The sequence below is a fragment of the Cryptomeria japonica genome, chromosome 7 (genome assembly GCF_030272615.1).
Source record: "Cryptomeria japonica chromosome 7, Sugi_1.0, whole genome shotgun sequence".
NCBI lineage: Eukaryota > Viridiplantae > Streptophyta > Pinopsida > Cupressales > Cupressaceae > Cryptomeria > Cryptomeria japonica.
Genome location: NC_081411.1, coordinates 357,380,322 through 357,399,105, shown reverse-complemented (window position 1 = coordinate 357,399,105; position 18,784 = coordinate 357,380,322). Strand labels below are relative to the sequence as shown.

Here is an 18,784-nt window from a genome sequence, read left to right as displayed (position 1 = left end):
ACGAACCGGCCCCGTTCCTACTATCAGTCAGAATATTTGGAAAATTATTACACAATTGCCTTTATGATTCCGGAGCCTCAAGCAATGTCATGCCCCTGGCTGTTTGTCAAAGGCTGGGAATAACTCCCGCACCTACCAAGAGAAAAGTCACTCAGCTTGACAAGACAGAAGTTCCAGTCATGGGAGAGTTGAACAACATTCACATGCAATTGGCCGCAGACCCAAGAGTCCAGAATTTTATAGATATATCAGTAGTGGATATTCCAGATTCATATGGAATGCTCCTGAGTCGAGATTGGTCCCGAAAATTGAATGGATATGTATCGACCGATTTCGCACACATGTGGCTACCATGGAGAGGAATCCCGAACCAAATTAAAATTGATAGCACCCCAAGGTTGAGGTTGATGATAACTGAATATGGGGAAGACAATGAAGTCCTATTTTTAGAGTCCGACCTAGGAACCTACAAACCCAAAGTGGAAGAAATCTTGATGATACAAGATGTACAAGATGAAAATATTCAGCAAGAAGTCATGGAATCAACGGAGATAGTCATTGAAAGCGATCAAGGATCCGATCAAGAGGACGAAGGGATGTTTGAAAATTTCAGGAGATTCGTACAAAGAAACATCCAGCAAAGTGTGCAACTTGGCAATCTAGCATCCGTCCGAGATTTGCTTCTTCCGAATTGGTGTAGAATTCACAATGCCGTCCACTCAGAATTATCTTGTGCTTTATGCTAGACCGCATTAGAGCAAGTAAACAAAAGAGTCCCGCAGACACTAATTATAGAAGAAACTCAAGATTCAGAGAATGAAAGCTCTACAGACACTGAAAGTTCTACGGAAGATGAAGTTTCGTCCGATACAACAAATGAAAGTCACGAAAGTCCAGAAATAGAAAAACAAGGAAATCAGATATGGACATTAAGGTTCGACGGATCTAAGTCCAAACAAGGATCCGGAGCTGGATATGAATTAATTAGTCCTAAGGGAGAAACATACCTTGCCGCTCACAGATTGCAGTTCCCTTGCACCAACAACGTAGCAGAATATGAATCTTTAGTTCATGGATTATTATTGGCCATCCAAAAGGGGGCAAAGATACTGCAAGTATACGGAGACTCAGAAATCGCAATAAGGCAAATCAGGAAGCAATATGTTTGCCATGACAAAAGGCTAACTAAGTATAGAAATCGAGTCTGGGATCTAATTGAAAGTTTTGATGCTTTCAATATCAATTCAATTTATAGACATCAGAATCAAGTGGCCAATTCACTTGCACAGGCCGCGAGCTCATTGATTCCATTAGCAATGGAAGGATTAAAGAAGTTTACAATCGAGTTAATATCAGTCCCTTCAGTCCCAGATAACGTTACCAATTTCCAGGTTTTCGAAGACGACAAGCACATTCTAGACTTCCTAACAAGCACGGACGTCTTCTTAACACAGATCATAGATGAAGATGAAGTAGGTGAAGCTGAGTTCGATGCCGAAGGAGTCCTGAACTTAAAGACAAACACTATTCCGAAAGGAATGGTTGAATTAGAAAGGATTTTTGATCCTGACAAGTTGAAAGAAAAGAAGAATCACAGTGTAGAAGGCAATACGTGTGACGCGATCAATCTAGGTGATGAGACACAAGTTAAAAATGTTTTCATTGGAAAGTCCTGCACAGCAATTGAAAAGGATGGAATCCTAAGAAACATGAGGGACTTCCCAGATGTCATTGCATGGAGCTATGAAGATCTCAAGACCTACGACACTGCGATTATCACTCACACAATCCCGTTGAAGCCAGGAAGCAAGCCATTCAGGCAAAGACAAAGACCCGTCAATCCTTTGTTGGAACCGCTGATATACCAAGAAGTGAAGAAGTTACTCACAGCTAAAATCATCTTCCCAGTAAGACACTCGACGTGGGTCGCCAACCTGGTACCTGTTAGAAAGAAAAATGGAGAGATCAGATTGTGTGTGGATTTCAGAAATCTCAATAGAGCGTCAGAGAAAGATAACTATCCGCTCCCATCATTAGATGAAGTACTGCAGATCGTCAATGGATCGCAGATGATGTCCTTCCTAGACGGATATTCAGGATACAATCAAGTCCTAGTCGAACCTGAAGATCGACTGAAGACTGCTTTCACCACCAAATGGGGAACATTCGCCTATAAGAGAATGCCTTTTGGACTCATAAACGCCGGGGCCACATTCCAGAGAGCTATGGATATCGCTTTCAGAGATTTAATTGGTAAAAGCATTATTATATATATGGATGATATCACAGTTTTCTCTAGGCAGAGAGAAGATCATGTAGAGGATTTGAGAAAGGTCTTCCAAAGATGTAGAAGGTACGGTGTCTCCCTCAATCCAAAGAAATGCATATTTGGAGTCACAGAAGGAAAGCTTTTAGGACATGTTATTTCAGAGAAAGGAATATCTATTGATCCTGAAAGGATAAAGGCCATATCTACTATCAATTTGCCAGCAAGTAAGAAAGAGCTCAAATCATTTTTCGGCAAAATCAACTTCGTCCGAAAGTTCATTACCGGATTTGCCGAGATTGTCAGACCATTGAATGAAATGTTAAAGAAAGATGCAAAGGTCGAGTGGACTCCACAAGCCAGAAGGGCATTTGAAGAAATAAAGACCGCAATCATGGAGGCGCCAGTTTTGATTAGTCCTGATTATCTCAAACCATTTTATTTATATTCCTTCGCTTCCGAATACACTTGTGCCGCCATTCTCACCCAAAGAAGTGAAGAGAGGGATGAAAACCCGATTGCTTTCATGAGCACCCCGTTGAAAGATGCAGAATTGAGATATCCAAACGTTGAAAAGCAAGCATACGCATTAGTAAAGGCAGTAAAGAAATTCAGACATTACCTCCTGAGAGCCAAGATTTATGCAATAGTGCCTGATGCGGCAGTCAAGACTCTTCTCATGCAAAATGAATTAGGAGAGAGAAGAGGAAAGTGGGTCGCCATTATCCAAGAATTTGACATTGAGATTCAGCCCATGAAACTAGTTCGAGGACAAGCCTTGGCGCAGACATTGGCAATAGATGGGCCAGGATTAGTCCAACAAATTTATGAATTAAAGGATGTCACGCCTGATGAATGGTACAAAGACATTGTGACATATTTGCTTAATCACAGATGTCCTGCTCAGATGACACCTACACAAAAGAGAGCATTAAGGTTAAAGTGTCAACATTACGTGCTTCAAGGATCTGTCCTATACCGTAAAAACTATGAAGGAGTATACCTGAGATGTGTTGGCCAAGACGAAGCAAAGAAGATAATTGAACATTTCCATTCCAAGTTTGGAACCGGACATGGAGCCAACCTCGCCACAGCCCACCAGATCCTAAGAGCAGGATATTACTGGCCTACGCTTTTTAAAGATACGTTCAATCACATTAAGACGTGCCACACATGTCAAGTCGCAGCTATTAGAGAGAGAAATCCTGCCATGCCACTGAATCCCGTGATTGAAGCCAGACCATTTGCTAAATGGGGAATGGACTTTATTGGTGTTATTAACCCCGCATCCTCAGCACAACACAAGTACATCATTACAGCTACAGATTATTGTACCAGATGGTCAGAGGCACAGGCACTTAAGGTTTGTTCTACTGAAGTTGTAATCAAGTTTCTAGAGGAGAACATAATCACAAGGTTTGGATGCCCCTATGCGTTGGTTTGCGACAATGGATCGGCATTCACATCATTGAGATTCTCAAATTGGGCTTTTGAGTACGGGATAACCCTCAAGTTTTCATCGAATTATTATCCTCAGGGTAATGGATTAGCAGAATCCACCAACAAAAATTTGCTCAGCGTAATCAAGAAATTATTAGAGAGAAGTCCCAGAGAATGGCACACCCAGTTGAGATTTGCTTTATGGGCAGACAGAGTCAGAACAAAGAATGCATTAGGCATTTCGCCTTATTTTCTAGTTTATGGCCAAGACCCAGTCTTCCCCATGCAACTCAGGATTCCGACCTTGAGATTCATTCAGGAGTACATGGAAGACACTGATGCAGTGCAGGCCAGGTTGACACAGTTGATGAATTTAGAAGAGAAACGAGATCAAGCATTAGAGACCTTTGCTAAACACCAAGGAGTGGTGAAGAGATGGTTTGATCGACAAGCAAGAGTCAAGGCGTTCCGAATTTCAGATCTCGTCCTGTATTGGGACAAAGCGCATGAGAAAAGAGGAGAACATGATAAGTTTGATAAGCTTTGGAAAGGTCCTTATCAAATTTCAGAGATATTGGGAGAAAACGCATTTAGGTTGCAGACTTTAACTGGAGAAGACATCCCGTTGCCTGTTAATGGGAGATATCTCAAACATTATTTCCAATCCTAAAATGCCAAGGCCTTCCCTTGTACATAGCTAGTTTAGTTTGCTTTCGTCGTTTTCCGTTTGTTTGTTTTTCTCGCGTTGGTTTGCCTTTTTGTTTTGCGTTCTTAGTTTAGGTGCTTTTGTTTTTTTAGGTTAGTTGTTTTGTCCTGAGGGGTATCCATTTGACATTGGGTGATTTTGTTATATAACGCTCTGACTTCCTGCTGGATTGTTGGATGCATTTGGAAAATCATGAAGTCTTTTGGAATTACTAAGGGAGTTTCTTTTAATGAAGCTTTGAGTCAGGACGTATTTGCACTGAAGTAGATTAGCTTATTGAACTCACGTATTTTTTGTCCTCCAGTTATTATATTTTCACATACTTATAATCTCCGAGTCATTATGGTTTACAGGCGAAGCTGTGATCAGTGAAAAATCTAAAGTCTAGCTTCAGCGCCATCGCAATCCAAACCACTAGCTTCTTGCTGATTGTAGGAACGCCTTGCGTGGTCGACTGGAAAACACTTTGAGTCCTTAACCTTCAAGCATTTTCGCATCTAGGATATGTACCTTCGTAGTAGTGTCCTTGGTCTTTGATGCATTGAACATCATTATTACCTTAGAAGATCGCACTAATTTCAGTTGAGTTGTTATCTTATGGCAAAATTGAAGTTGGTTGAGTCTTGCCGAATCTCATTCATGCTAAGTCATTCATAGGATTAGACTAGATTAGATTTACTCAAACCCTGTCCTTTTTCCATTTTTTTTGAAAGTTCCTTTTAGATTAGTAAAATCTTCGAACCATTGAATCCGTAAGAAGCCTTGAAGGAAACAGCAAATCACATCATACCACTAAAAAGCTTGTCCACACGTGGAGACCCCACTAAAAGAACCTTGGAGTCCATCTAACTGATCCTTTTTGCAGATCTTCAGCAGTTAGAGACTATTTTCTCAAGAGAGGATAAGATGCCTGTCGGTATTTTATTCTGTGTATGATTGTGTACAAAATACACGTCAACAGGTCTACACATAAAGGAATTCATATTGACAAAGCACTGCCCTAGATTGGGAGTCTTATCAGATAAGTGTTCTGATCCTTATTGTAATTATAATTTGCTCATACTAAAGGGTTTTGATCTAGATCTTTGATGTTGGGTTTTTCCTCCAAGAGGGAGGTTTTCCCATGGTATATTGTGTTTTGTGTCTCTTGTGTGTTTACATTTAAGTTAATTTCTAAGTTTACTTAAATCTGATCACTAAAACTAACACTGAGTGCAAAATTGAGGAGCACAAGAAAGGTAATCGTCCTAGAAAGATGTTCTGTGAGATTTGTCGGGCAATGGGTCATTCAAATAAAGAGTGTCCATATAATTTGAATACTAGAGGTACGCAAGTACTCTTCACAGAGGGAGAGTCTACTCCATCGAAACCACATAATGTATCACCAGGCAGTTATGGAAAGCAACGAGGAGGGTAAAATCAAATGACTCCAAAGGGCATCGTATCATACAATGTTGACAATGTAGCTAATGGGGAGACTTTGCGAGAGATTGCCAGAATAAGAAAGACAATGTACAAATATTATGCAAATGGTGTGGACCAAGTGACCATGAAGACACCAACTTCCCGAAGCAAAAGGGTATTAATATGTTGGACGTGGAGGAACAAGACAAGGCAATTCTGGCAATCACAAGAGCATAGACAAAGAAGGCAGTGTACCCGAACCCTCGCACGAAGAAGGAACAACTCTGAGAAGCCAAAGAAGTAGAACAACTGATGGCGAAGCAATGAATAACCTCCAACAGAATTGCAAGTATGTCATTGTGATCAGAGTCAGAGAAGAACATAGTTCAGCAGGTGCTACAAACAACCATACCCATTGAGGTGACATACCTTTTTCAAACTATGATGCAACTAAGAGTGGCAATTACCAACACCGTCAGTGACAACACAGTTGACCAAAACAAATGGAAGTCACAAGAGGAACCAACTGAAGGTAACCATGCCATTGATCCCATGTTGTTGACAATTAGCATCAGAAGGAAGCTAGTTGTCATCGAGATGGAAATAATGTGGAAGAAGTTGACAAACACCATCATCGACAAGGGCTCAGGAGTAAACATACTACCAGAAGATACTTGGAAATGCCTAGGGAAGCCAACACTCTGGCTACCAACCTTCCGCTTGGTAGGTGGTGACCAGCATGGCATTAAGCCATTGGGGCTATTGATGGCACAAAAAGTAATGATTGGGGCACAACAATTTTTCTTGGACCGTAGTCATCCCATTGTAGAAGGTGTACGACGGACTCCTTGGACGAGGTTAGTTGATTACTGCCAAGGCAAATCATAACTAGAAGTAGAACACACTCTCGACTGAGAGTGAAGGAAGTACATCATTGACCTAAGAAATTAGGCGGTGAGCAAGGAGTTGGCATCCTCCAAATCAAATTTGAAAGATGGAGAGTCGAGTATGGATAAAGGAAGGAAAGGCATGGAGCCAAACAATGAAGGGGTGCTCAAGTTGGAAGATTGCTCTGAAGATGAGATGAGTTCCTTGAATGGACTATTTCACTGGCAAATGGAGGACTACAAGATATTTTCGTCAATATGTAATTTTCTTCAAGCTACAACTCTTGGTGAAATGCAACCAATGAAAGCATGTAAAGTTATGTACAATACATCTAATAGTATGAAGATGGAAAATGGAAAGAAAAAGAAAAGGGAATGGAAGAATATTCAAAAATTGAAGGTGGAAAAGTATGGAGGAATAAAAGTGAAAAAAATGAAAAGAAAAGTGTTGGGAAAAACACGGAGAAAGAAATCTTTGGTCAAGAAATTAAATTTGGAAAATATTGCGGCATTGGTGAAAATAAAGGGAAATATGACAAGGAAAATAAAAAGCAGTGTGGAATGGAAGGAAGATATAAAACAAAGGAAAAAAATATAAAGTGGTGAAAGATTAAAAATGAAAAGGGTCAATGATATAAAAAGAAGGAAATTATTTTTTGAAAGACTAATCAAATATTTGATTAAAAAGCTAACCCTGAAGGATGGAGGCCCTTATAAATCAATCCAAAGTCATTTCTCTTTACCAAAAGCACGAGTATGCAAGGTTAAACAAACAAGGGTAAGAAGTAGAGGAAGCCAAAAGCAGTTATGGAAAACCAAAGACCATTCGAAGCATTTCGTACAAGATCAAGTGGTAGGCAAAAGAAACAATACGAGGTCAGACCATACATAGGAATGGAAGGAAGCAAACCGTACGCAATCAAAGAGAAACCAAAAAAAACATACGAAAGGTTAGACCACACACCGTATGGAGAGGGAGATAGTAAGTCGTACAGAAGGATAGACAAACCATACATGGAGCTAGGAGGGTCATACGTGGAGCTAGCTCACACATCGTACAAACATGAAAGACCATACGTAAACGCAAGAATATACACGAACCGTATAGATAGGAGAAGAGGACATACAAGTTAAGGCTGTACACGGAACCGCACATGATAGTGAAGTCAAGTTCGTATGGGGTAGAGGACAAGCCGTACAGTACAGATGAGTCGTACTTGAATTCAAAGACACCGTATAGAAACACTAAACCGTACGTGGAAAACTAGTCAAGGCCATATGTGAGGAATGAGTCAAGGCATCAAGCTCGTAGGTGAGGAATGAGTCAAGGCCAAAAGTGAGGAAAAGTTGCAAGTCGTGCGTGGAGATGCCACTTGGGTTGTACAGGATAGACCCTACCAAACACCACATGGTAACAACTTTTGGGTCGTACAACGTATGGTCATCTCAATGCCATCCTTTCATACAGCTTAAGCATATAGTGGAGTGACATGTCTTAAAATCTCACTAGAGAGTACGACTTGATCATAATTTTGACATAAAATTTCTATTTTTTGGCTTCTTCAACATTATTCTTGACATCTTAAAAAGTCACGAAAATTATGTGTGCCATGGAGTTCAGTGTGGTTCTAAAGGTCTTAATTTGGTCTTGGCAGTGGAGGCACCGACCCTCCACCCCACTCTGAGCACTGCCCTAGGAGCTGCCTCTTAGCCTCGCTAGGAGCACTGCCTCCTACCTCGCTGGAGGCATTGCCCCCAAACCCCCATTTGATTTTCCCAATACACTACAAGTTTGGGGTTGTGTTGTGACCATTTCACACATCGCCCCATCGCAAATGGGGACCCCCTCTTTTTGCTTGTTTTTAGCTCGTTTTCGCTTTCGTTTTTAGGGTTTTGTTAGTTAGTTGGTTGTCTGGATTTAGGGCCAAGCCTTAGGGTTTTAAATTTTGCCTTTTCAAGCCAAAATCCAGTCATTTTTTGAGAGCTTTTTGAGCTTCTTTTCTAGAATGCAAATTTTTGAATGCAATGAATTCGCCAAAATGGTCTAATTTTCAATTGGAATGTTCATGCAGAGCTTAAACTTGTCTAAATGATGACCGTCAATATGAATTTTTGTCTGACTGAATATTTTGACCAAATTTTGACTTTTTTGAAGTTTGATCCTGGGCATTGGAATTGATTTGTTTTCGCCTCGTGAAGTGTTAAAATGTGAAAAATCTTGTTATTTTGGCCTGTAGGAGCAAAATCGCTCCTGTCCCTCAGTGAAGGACGGGAGCTCAATTTCAAATATCTCATCATCCTTGCAGAGTCCAGACAAATTTTACGTTTGAAGTGATAGAGAACGACAAGATCTTTCCATTGAATATAAATTGAAGATTTTCATGAGCACAGAAAGGCCTCCAGGAAGAAAATCGCTCCTGTCCCTCAGTAAAGGACCGGAGCTACGATTCAAATTTCGTTTTGTCCTTGCAAGATTTTGATAACTTAACAATTTGAGGACGCCCGAAGGAAGATGCTTTGCCAAATGAATATAATTTGAGATGCAAAAACGAAGGAAAATGACCTATATTGACTAAATCGCTCCTGTCCCTCTCCAAGGGACCAGGGCGAGGTACCTTGTAGCTCTCGTCCCTCTCCCAGGGACTAGAGCGATTTCCTCCATTTTGCAAAATCCAGACAAGGGTCAAGGCAAGTTTACGTTCAAAAACGAAGGAGAACATGAGATGAATGCGTTGAATATAAATTGAAGATTTTTGGGACGTCCATAACAGTGTTAAATGCCTAGTTCGCTCCTGTCCCTCAGGAAGGGACCAGAGCGATTTTTGATATAATTGCTTTTCTTGCAAAGTTACAAACAATGTAAAGGCATGGGTGGATAGAGTGAAGAAGGACGACTCCGTTGAATATAAACTTGGAACCTGGCAAAGTAAGATGAAGGCCACAAAGGGAGGATCGCTCCTGTCCCTCTCCAAGGGACCAGGGCGATACAATGGTGATGATACGTCCCTCCAAAGTTCAAGGTCGTCCCTCCAAGGTTCAAGGCCGATCCAAGTCAAGACGAAGGGTGGCGAAGACATCTCAAGGCATTTCCATCAAGCGCAACGTTGCAAAGGTCATCACATGGAAGGATTTGCACTCTATAACCCAGATCGCTCCTGTCCTTTGGGAAGGGACCAGAGCGATACCTACATAATGGCGTAGATTTCAAAAGGCAAAAAAAAAGTTTCGAGTTACCAAGAGGGTCGAAAGGACATCATTCCACGCAATGAAGATAATTGCAAGTTGGTAAAAACAAGAACAAGCACATAATAATGAACTTCGCTCCTGTCCTTCAGGAAGGGACCAGAGCGATATTAGATGTATTGATCATTTCATGCAAAATTCACATAAGGACAATATATTGCAATGTTCTGGAGGGTCCATGGTATGATAACAAGGTGATAGACAAGAGTTTTGAACGTCCAAACATCGCCAAATGGTGTAAAGGCCTCACATCGCTCCTGTCCTTTGGACAAGGACCAGGGCGATCCTATCAAAAGCGCTCATATTCCTCCAAAATCGAACCAAGGCGAGGTTAAGCAAGACAAGGGACGGCGTTTGGAAAACATCACAATGAAGGATCGAGGTCGAGACAGATGTGGATTTACAAGAATTTGAAGATAGAATCAAGATCATCTTTCGCAAAGACGCAGATGTTACAGATGAGCAATATGATCAGATGTATGCTACCATGCTCCTGATTGATAGAACGAAGGAACTTGAACCTACTTGGGACACAGCTCTTCTAGATGCATTTGATCAGGTTATCCACTTAGAAGAGAGTATCAAGAATCTTCCCGAGATTCCAAGCACAGAAATCGAAGGGATCGTGACAAAATTCATTGCATATGCTAAGAAAGAGAATTGGAAAGGGAATAAGATTCTAGATGAAAGGTTGTTACAGATGACATGACATCTTATTTCTCATTGGTTGATACCTCCTAGATTTTTGTGCCAAATTTAATATTTGGCTATGTATTTAATATTGTTCAGTAAAAAGGAGGTCATTTGTAACAAACCCTAATTAGGGTTTAGGTGTCATGATCTTGTCCATTGATTTACTTTCAATCTGGACCTTTCATTGTAACTGGGGATGCTATTTATACCCCCATTTTCCATTTCATTTGTAATAGAATAGTCAATAGAAAAATAGAGAATAGAGTTAAGAGTGAAATAGAGAGATTAGAGTTGTAAGCAATTTTTATTTTGTAGCAAGATTGAGTCTTGAAGAGAGAAATTCAAGCAATTGTTGTATATGATGACTTGGAAATCAATAAAATATTGAAGTTATGGTGTTTTGTTGCAAATTTCTTAAGTTATCTTCATGGTTGTTGGATGTACTTGAATCACGCTCAATCAAAGTAGTTGTTAATTTGAAAGACTAAGTGTGAGATTTGATATTTGGTAGGATTCGCTATCCAAACCACTAGCTTCTTGCTGATTGTAGGAACGCCTTGCGTGGTCGACTGGAAAACATTTTGAGTCCTTAACCTTCAAGCATTTTTGCATCTAGGAGATGTACTTTCATAGTAGTGTCCTCGGTCTTTGATGCATTGAATACCATTATTACCTTAGAAGATCGCACTAATTTCAATTGAGTTGTTACCTTATGGCAAAATTGAAGTTAGTTGAGTCTTGCCAAATCTCATTCATGCTAAGTCGTTCATAGGGTTAGACTAGACTTTCTTAAACCCTATCTTTTTTCATTTTTTTTGAAAGTTCCTTTAGATTAGTAAAATCTTCGAGCTTTTGAATCCGTAAGACGCCTTGAAGGAAACAGCAAATCACATCATACCACTAAAAAAGCTTGTCCACACGTGGAGACCCCACTAAAAGAACCTTGGAGTCCATCTAACTGATCCTTTTTGCAGATCTTCAGCAGTTAGAGACTATTTTCTCAAGAGAGGATAAGATGCCTGTCGGTATTTTATTCTGTGTATGATTGTGTACAAAATACACGTCAACAGGTTGCCACTACAAGTCATTGTCTACACTCTTGTCATTAGATTTCCCGAATATTACTTGATGTTTACTTATCGTCTGGAAGACGACTTTTTCTTTTGGAGGGGATGATGTAGTAGGCGTACAATGCCTATTGTTATGTTTGATAATATTGGTTATCCAGCAATGTGTTAATTGTCCAAATTAAGTTTGTTGTCACTCTTGGATAGTTATATGTGTCAGTTGGTTGACGATTGTGTTCCTCTTGGCAACTGTCGGGTCTTTTAAATATGTCGTGTATCATCAAAGAAGGTAGTATGATAGAGTAGGATCAACTGTAATCCTTGGCCGACCATCTCTGGTCTTCTTCTTTGTAATAATTTCATGTGTGAATAAAGATATATTTTACTCTTGTATCAGGTATGCATTGGCATCTTTATTGTTACTTCCTGTATTTATTTATCAAATATAGCAGTAAACATGCCATCAGACCTGCAATTTGTCTTGTTTCATCTTTGAAAGGTATATTTCATGTTGGGCATTCGAATATTTGTTTATCTATGCAAGTTGGTTCATTTTTGGGCTGTTGTAGCAGTCTTTTTTTATGATCAGCACTTTATGTCAGCACATACAACAGTTAATCTTTCTATATTATGTTTGCGAGGAATTTGATCTAGCCTTGTAATACCTTGGATGTTAGTGCCGCCAATGGCCTCAACTTTGCATCTTGTTATAATCACATTCACCATTGAATAAGAGGAAGTGGCTATAACTGTTGTAACTGCGCTCACCATTGAATAAATGGAAGCAGCTGTGACTATTGTGATTGCATTCACCATTGAATAAGTGCAAGTAGCTATGGCTGTTGTAATTGCACTCACCATTGAATAAGTGGAAGTGACTGTCTTATGTAATTGCACACTCCACTGAATAAGCAATAAGTGTATGTGCTCATTGTAATTGCACATCCGTTGAATAAGTGTTGAAGTATTTTTCTTTTTAATTCTTGCATAGCACACTCCACTGAAGAAGTGAAGGTTTAGCTGGCATTGCCACCAAGTGTGTTTCTTTCAAATTGCTGCATTATAAAGAGTTGGTGTGGTCCTATAAACCGTATGCTCTCACCTTGCCCATCGGGAGAACTGGGTGATCAGAAAGTGATAAGGACATTGCATTGTAGTTTAATTTAATTAAAAATTTCAAAAAAAAATTATAGGCTGGTGATTACAATATAATGGATTTGGCCCTTGCTAAGGCATCTATGACTAGATCCCATGGCTCCTTGGAGGAAGGATACAGCTTCCTTCATCTAAGTTCATTTCTAATATAGTTATCTGCCTTCTTCAATGCAGGTGGTAAGGCATGATCTTCCTTGGTTGGGAATATGGTCCCCCTTTCTAAAAATTCCCTTTATGTTGCACATAGGGTGGGTGCCTTGGAGTGGGATAGGAATTTTCCTTGAGCAAAGATGGCTCAAGCATTCTTTTGATTCCTTCTTGTAAAGAACTGAGTGCAAAAGCTTTAACAAGACCTTTGAGGGGTTCAAACAAATCTTCAAAAAATAGAAAGGTAATCTTTTTTTTATCTTTAAGAATGGATGTTCTTTAATCATTTTCTATTAATTAAAATTGAAATCGATCCTGTTGGAAGGAAAAAAGCCACAGACCGAACCACAATATGGATGTTATGATGAGCATAGTCTTGAGAAGGTCCTAGGCTTGTGTCCTAGCCTGTTTTTCAATATTTAAAATGTTTCAAGTTTCTCAGTGCATGGCATATAATTTATCAAAACTAACTTTGTGGAGAAATCTGTGTAGCAAATTTTACATCATCGTTTAGAATCACCCTCCCTAATCCATCATCGGGATGGGCAAAATGTCTAATTTATCGAAAAAAATTATTTTTGGGAAAAAAACATGGCAGTTATTTATCAGAATTTTTTTTTTTTTTTTTCAATGTAGAAAAGCATGGCAGGTAATTTATCAAAAACTATTTTTTTCATTTTTGACAGAAAATCATGGCATTTAATTTATCAAAACTCTTTTTCATTTTTCTTAAAAGAAAAACATGGCACATAATTTATGAAAACTGATTTAAAAAACAAAACAGAGGATGGGATGTTGAAGCCTACTTCAAGAATTTAACAGAAGAGAAACCGGCATGGCCATCAAAGACAGCAGCATAAGTAAACCCATTGAGCGCCTGCTCCTCCACTCGCAACACTATATCATCTTCCATCTCTGACCTTGGCCCTTGCACCCTTGTATGACCCCATTTGATGCTCCCCTCTGCTGGCGTGTCCGAAGTTGGTAGGTCCATTTGAAAAGGTCTTGCTGCTACTCTTGCCACCTGGACATCGCCCCGGGCTTTGCAACTCTTCACAATTCTTCTTCCACTCTGAACTATACATCTATTTGCCCTGCAACAGTTGGGTATAAATGATGTTTTATGATGAACAGAGGTTAGCAATTCCATGTCTCTGTTTTTGGGGTTTTTCTGCTTACTGTTACTGTAAAGACTTGTAAAATTTACTATTCAGCAAACGTCCTGCAACGAAGAAAGCTAAGAAGACGTACTGCTGTTTCCTCCCCCATTTTTCTTTATTCTACTTTCCATTATATGAATCTTTCACAAATTCTATAAAATTTCTCTGTGTATCAATGATATTTTATTTGGGTTGATGGAAAAACATCAGAATTGTGGCGAAGAATTAAGGATTGTTTATGCTACGAAGAGAGGGTGATTTTATCTAAATCGTTCCTTCGACTATTCGAGATGTATAAAGAAGAATAGGTGATGGGAATTGCATTTGGCAATGGGCGGCTGGGATTAGATTTTCGCGCAGAAGACGATGTGACGTATGGAGATATTTAAACAATAAAGCCGAAAATGAATATTATGATATTTTTCAATATTGACAAATACGTATAGATAATTATCACACAATCTAGAATTGTAAGAAAATAAAATCCAGGTCTTGACATTTAGTAAATCTATTAATTAGTAGACGAAAAAAAATAAGAGTTATGTTTAATTATGAAAAAAAAAAGTTTATGTTTAATTATGATTTTGAAAAATTTAAATAATAAATATGAATATTTTATTGTTGGTTTAATGTTAATATTATTTTAGACATTTATAGTAGATTTGTTTTTAGATAAAAAATTTAAGATATATTAATTGACTTGTTTAATAGAATTTGCAATCGTATTACTATACATTCCAAATTTCAAAATGGCTTATTTCCAATTCAATTTATGACTAAAAATAGTAGAGAATTTTCTAAACATAGCAAACCATTGAAATGGGCAATCGGTTGGTTGAACCATAATACATTTCAACCTATCTCCAACCAGTAGTTTCTAATGAGTTATTTCCCAAGCCACCACTTGAGTATCAAAATCAATTGTAGACTTCCAAACTTGAGCACTCAACTTGTTCCAAAACTTGGAGTTAAATTTGCATTTCCATTTATAGTTTAGTTGAGGAATGGGGAGCTAGTTAGGAAGGATATTAATATACACCCTCCTTAAGGGAATGTGATTGAAGTGGCTAAAAGACAACCATCGCCAAACCTAAAAAAAATTGCATTCATTTAGAGTACATAACTTCATAGAAAGCTCACGAAGAACTAGAGACTAACAAAAATCAAAAAGTGGTTATACTCATTATGAGACAATAATCTACTTTAATATGCTCACATGATATCCCAATTAAATGCATTGAAAACACAAAAATCCTTACATTGTTGAACCCCTTTTTGTATAAATAAAAGGTGTGTTTTGAAAAACTATTACAAGTGGTTGATTACAATATGTGATGAGTTGTTCCACCATATTAAATCTGAAAAACAATTGAAACCATGTTGCAAAGAAGAATCATTTCAATTTAAAACTTAATATTATTTGTCAAGCTTAACATTTAGATAATAAAGGAGATGAAGCTCTGATTTTAAAGAAGGAAGACATAAGTAATTTATCTAACCAATTAACAACTTACCACGTCTTCTTGATTGAAGCCTCTATGATACAATGACAAACCAAATTTTTCCATGGTTCATCTCCACTAGCAACTATAATAATCCATTTAGCAACAAAACATATTCCTACGGCTTTGGGGTCTATAAGCCCAAGTCCATCTTTAGCTCTTGGCTAAATGCAATAAGTTTAGGAAGAGGCAATGAAACCAACAATATCGTCCCATTTGAGTAGCAATGAGGATTTTGTTAGAAACCTAAATCTTGAAAGCTAAGGATAAAATTGAATAGTTTCTTTTTTAGTCTATTTAAAAACCAAGCCCACATTTCAAAAAGCGAGACCTCCACACAAAAGGAAATGCCAAGATATCTAGTTATCTCCCAATGTTTGATATGCTTCCATTATTTTGGAATCCACTGAGGGATAGGGTCATGCCAAGCCATAAAATATTTAGTCATGTTATGGTCTAAATGAGATCCAAAAATATAAAAGTACAGATTTAAGATTTCTAAAGTATTATTTAATTCTTCTTTGGAATTTTGCAAGAACAACATGTTATAATTAGCAAAGTGGGAATTAATAACCACTTTATTTTGGGGAATGGAAATACTTTTGATAATTTTTATCTAAATAGCTCTTTGGAGAAGATATCCTATGGCATCAAATATAAGAAAATATAAGAAGGTAGACAAAGGACATCCTTGTCTTGTAGAGTGTTGTAGCTCGAAGGGGTCAGAAATAGTATTATTCATAATGATGTGGGTATTAGCAAATATTTAAACAACATTTGAATGTGTTTTTGAATGTTTGTTTCAACCCCCAACCATTGCAACATTTTAACAATGAAGCTCCAACAAATTCTATCATAAGCTTTGTCAAAATATAACTTGATCACCAATGCATTTTGGCTTGATTTTTAGGCCTATTCAATAGTTTGATGCCAACATTAGATTCTCAAGTATATATCTTCCTTTTAAAAATCTTGTTTGTTCAGTCCTCACAATGTTTTGAACAACAAGTTTGATTCTAATTGCCAAATCCTTAGCGTAGGAAGTATTCAACAAAGTAGTTTGCTCCCACCCAATAATACTATCATCATTTTTCTCCATAGGAATAAGCTTGATTATGCCTTTATTGATATTTGAACCTAAGGAGCTATTTTGAAGAGCTTCTAAATAGTGCATATAGAAGTCATCTTTAATATGATTCTACATAATTTTATAGAATTCAGCTAGAAGACCATTAGAGTCGAGACTTTTATAAGATTCCATAGAGAAAAGAGCATGTTCAAATTCTTCCAAAGGGAGAATGTGATCTAAAAATATTTTGTAACTTGGATCAATCTTGTTAGGGGTGCATTTTTAGATGCCTCTTCCAAAACTCATTGAATATCTAGCCAACTATTTTCTTCTTCAAATAACTTTTCATAAAAACTATGAAACAAACTAGTAATTTTAGTAGAATCTATATGATATCCATTTTCATCCACTATAATGCCAAATATCTCTTTTTATTTTTGTAATTGAGATAATTAAGATAGATTTAGATTATTTATTTCCTTCCTAATCTAATGAACTTTGGCTCTAATTTTGGAACCCTATCCTTTGTAGTGGTCCAATGTACACAACTAAGTTTCAATAACAACAATAGAATTTTGAATGTTTTCATTATAAGGATCAATATTAAGTTATTTCCTAGCATGTTCTAGTTGTCCTTGAAGTGATTTTTCTTTTTGTTTATGACTCCAAGCCATTCTTGTACCAAAATATTATAGAAATTCAACACATTGAGATAAGGTAGAACACCACAACGCAATCCACAATTGACCTTCTTGAGGTTCAGGGATAGAATTCCAAATTCCCACTATGCAAAAACACACTTATTGTTCTTAAGATGAGAAATATTAAGCTTGAAAGGGAGATGAGAAGAAGAAGCCACTTTTCAAGAGAAAGAGATAGAGCAAATAATAAGAAAGTGATCAGATAGAACTTCGAAGAATAATCTACTTGCACACAATATCGAGAGGAAGAATTTTCCACATGGATGTTATGAGAAATATAAAATCAATATAATCTACCCAATTTCCTATCACTTCACAATATGCAATTGCTCCAAGTAAGCTTATTATTGTTATGGATGAAAAATTTATTATGAATGGGTCAATAACTCACATTAAATTTTGACAATATACCCAAGTTTTGAATTCATCATTGTTGAGCTTAAAATAATTAAACTAGTTGTGGTCCTCATAATGTTCAACCATATTAAAATCTACTCCTAGCACCCAATCAACATTAGGAAGACTTCTCGACATCCAGTCCCAAAGAATTGATCTCTCTTTAGATTATTAGGAGCATAGGTAGAACAAAAACCAATAGGTTACCCATTGATAAAAGAGAGAACCTAGATGCAATTATGTGAAAGATCATTTACTTTATCAATGACATGTTTGGAGATCCAAGGGGATAAAGAAATCACATCTCCACAACTTCCAACATCATGAGAGGTATGTAATAAAAAAGTTTTTTTCCAAAGATCAAGAATGGAGTTACATCTAAACGTTCCTTGTTGATTTTAACTTCTTGTAGGAATTACACATCCAACTTCCATAAAATGGTTTAATATTTTTAAATGATGTTGGTCTCTTGCTCTTATAAGCAAAAAGGCTTGTTTAAAATGGTTATTGTTATTAAAAAGCTTATGGTTAATTTAAGTTATATGAGTCAAATTAATGCCAAATTTTACTTCGTTTGTGATTTCCCTAAAACCTTTGTACATCCATTTTTTTATTATTGTTTTGCAAAAGATGTTTGGAAATGTTTTAGAGGTGAGTTAGGCAGGTTGAACAAAACAAAAATAGCACATTCTCTTGATTTGAAGTCTTAGTTGGTTATGTCAATGGTCTTAACGGTAAGTACAATCTTTTTTTACTTGTGTTTACTATTGAGGTTCTTTGGTTTTTGTGGTAAAAGAAAATGAAGATATTTTTTAGAGGAAAATAAAGTAGCTTAGTGAGTCATTTAGAATACTCATGCATTTTGAGGTAGGTATGCAGGTTGTGGTCACGCTGGAGATTTCCAATGCTAAATTTTGAGAGCTACTTCATTGAGGACAAGTAATAATG

At 37.5% G+C, this 18,784-nt stretch overlaps 1 protein-coding gene across 2 annotated transcripts in view; it reads right to left on the bottom strand.

The window, feature by feature from the left end:
• Positions 1-14,485, bottom strand: part of LOC131054592 (protein phosphatase 2C 57) — a 114,866-nt gene extending 100,381 nt beyond the window's left edge. For both annotated transcript variants that reach the window (XM_057989134.2, XM_057989135.2), the window contains exon 1: positions 13,815-14,485. In XM_057989134.2, the coding sequence (XP_057845117.2) occupies positions 13,815-14,158 (344 nt within the window). In that variant the 5' untranslated portion in view covers positions 14,159-14,485. The remainder of the gene's footprint in view (positions 1-13,814) is intronic.
• Between the last annotated feature and the right edge of the window lie 4,299 nt (positions 14,486-18,784).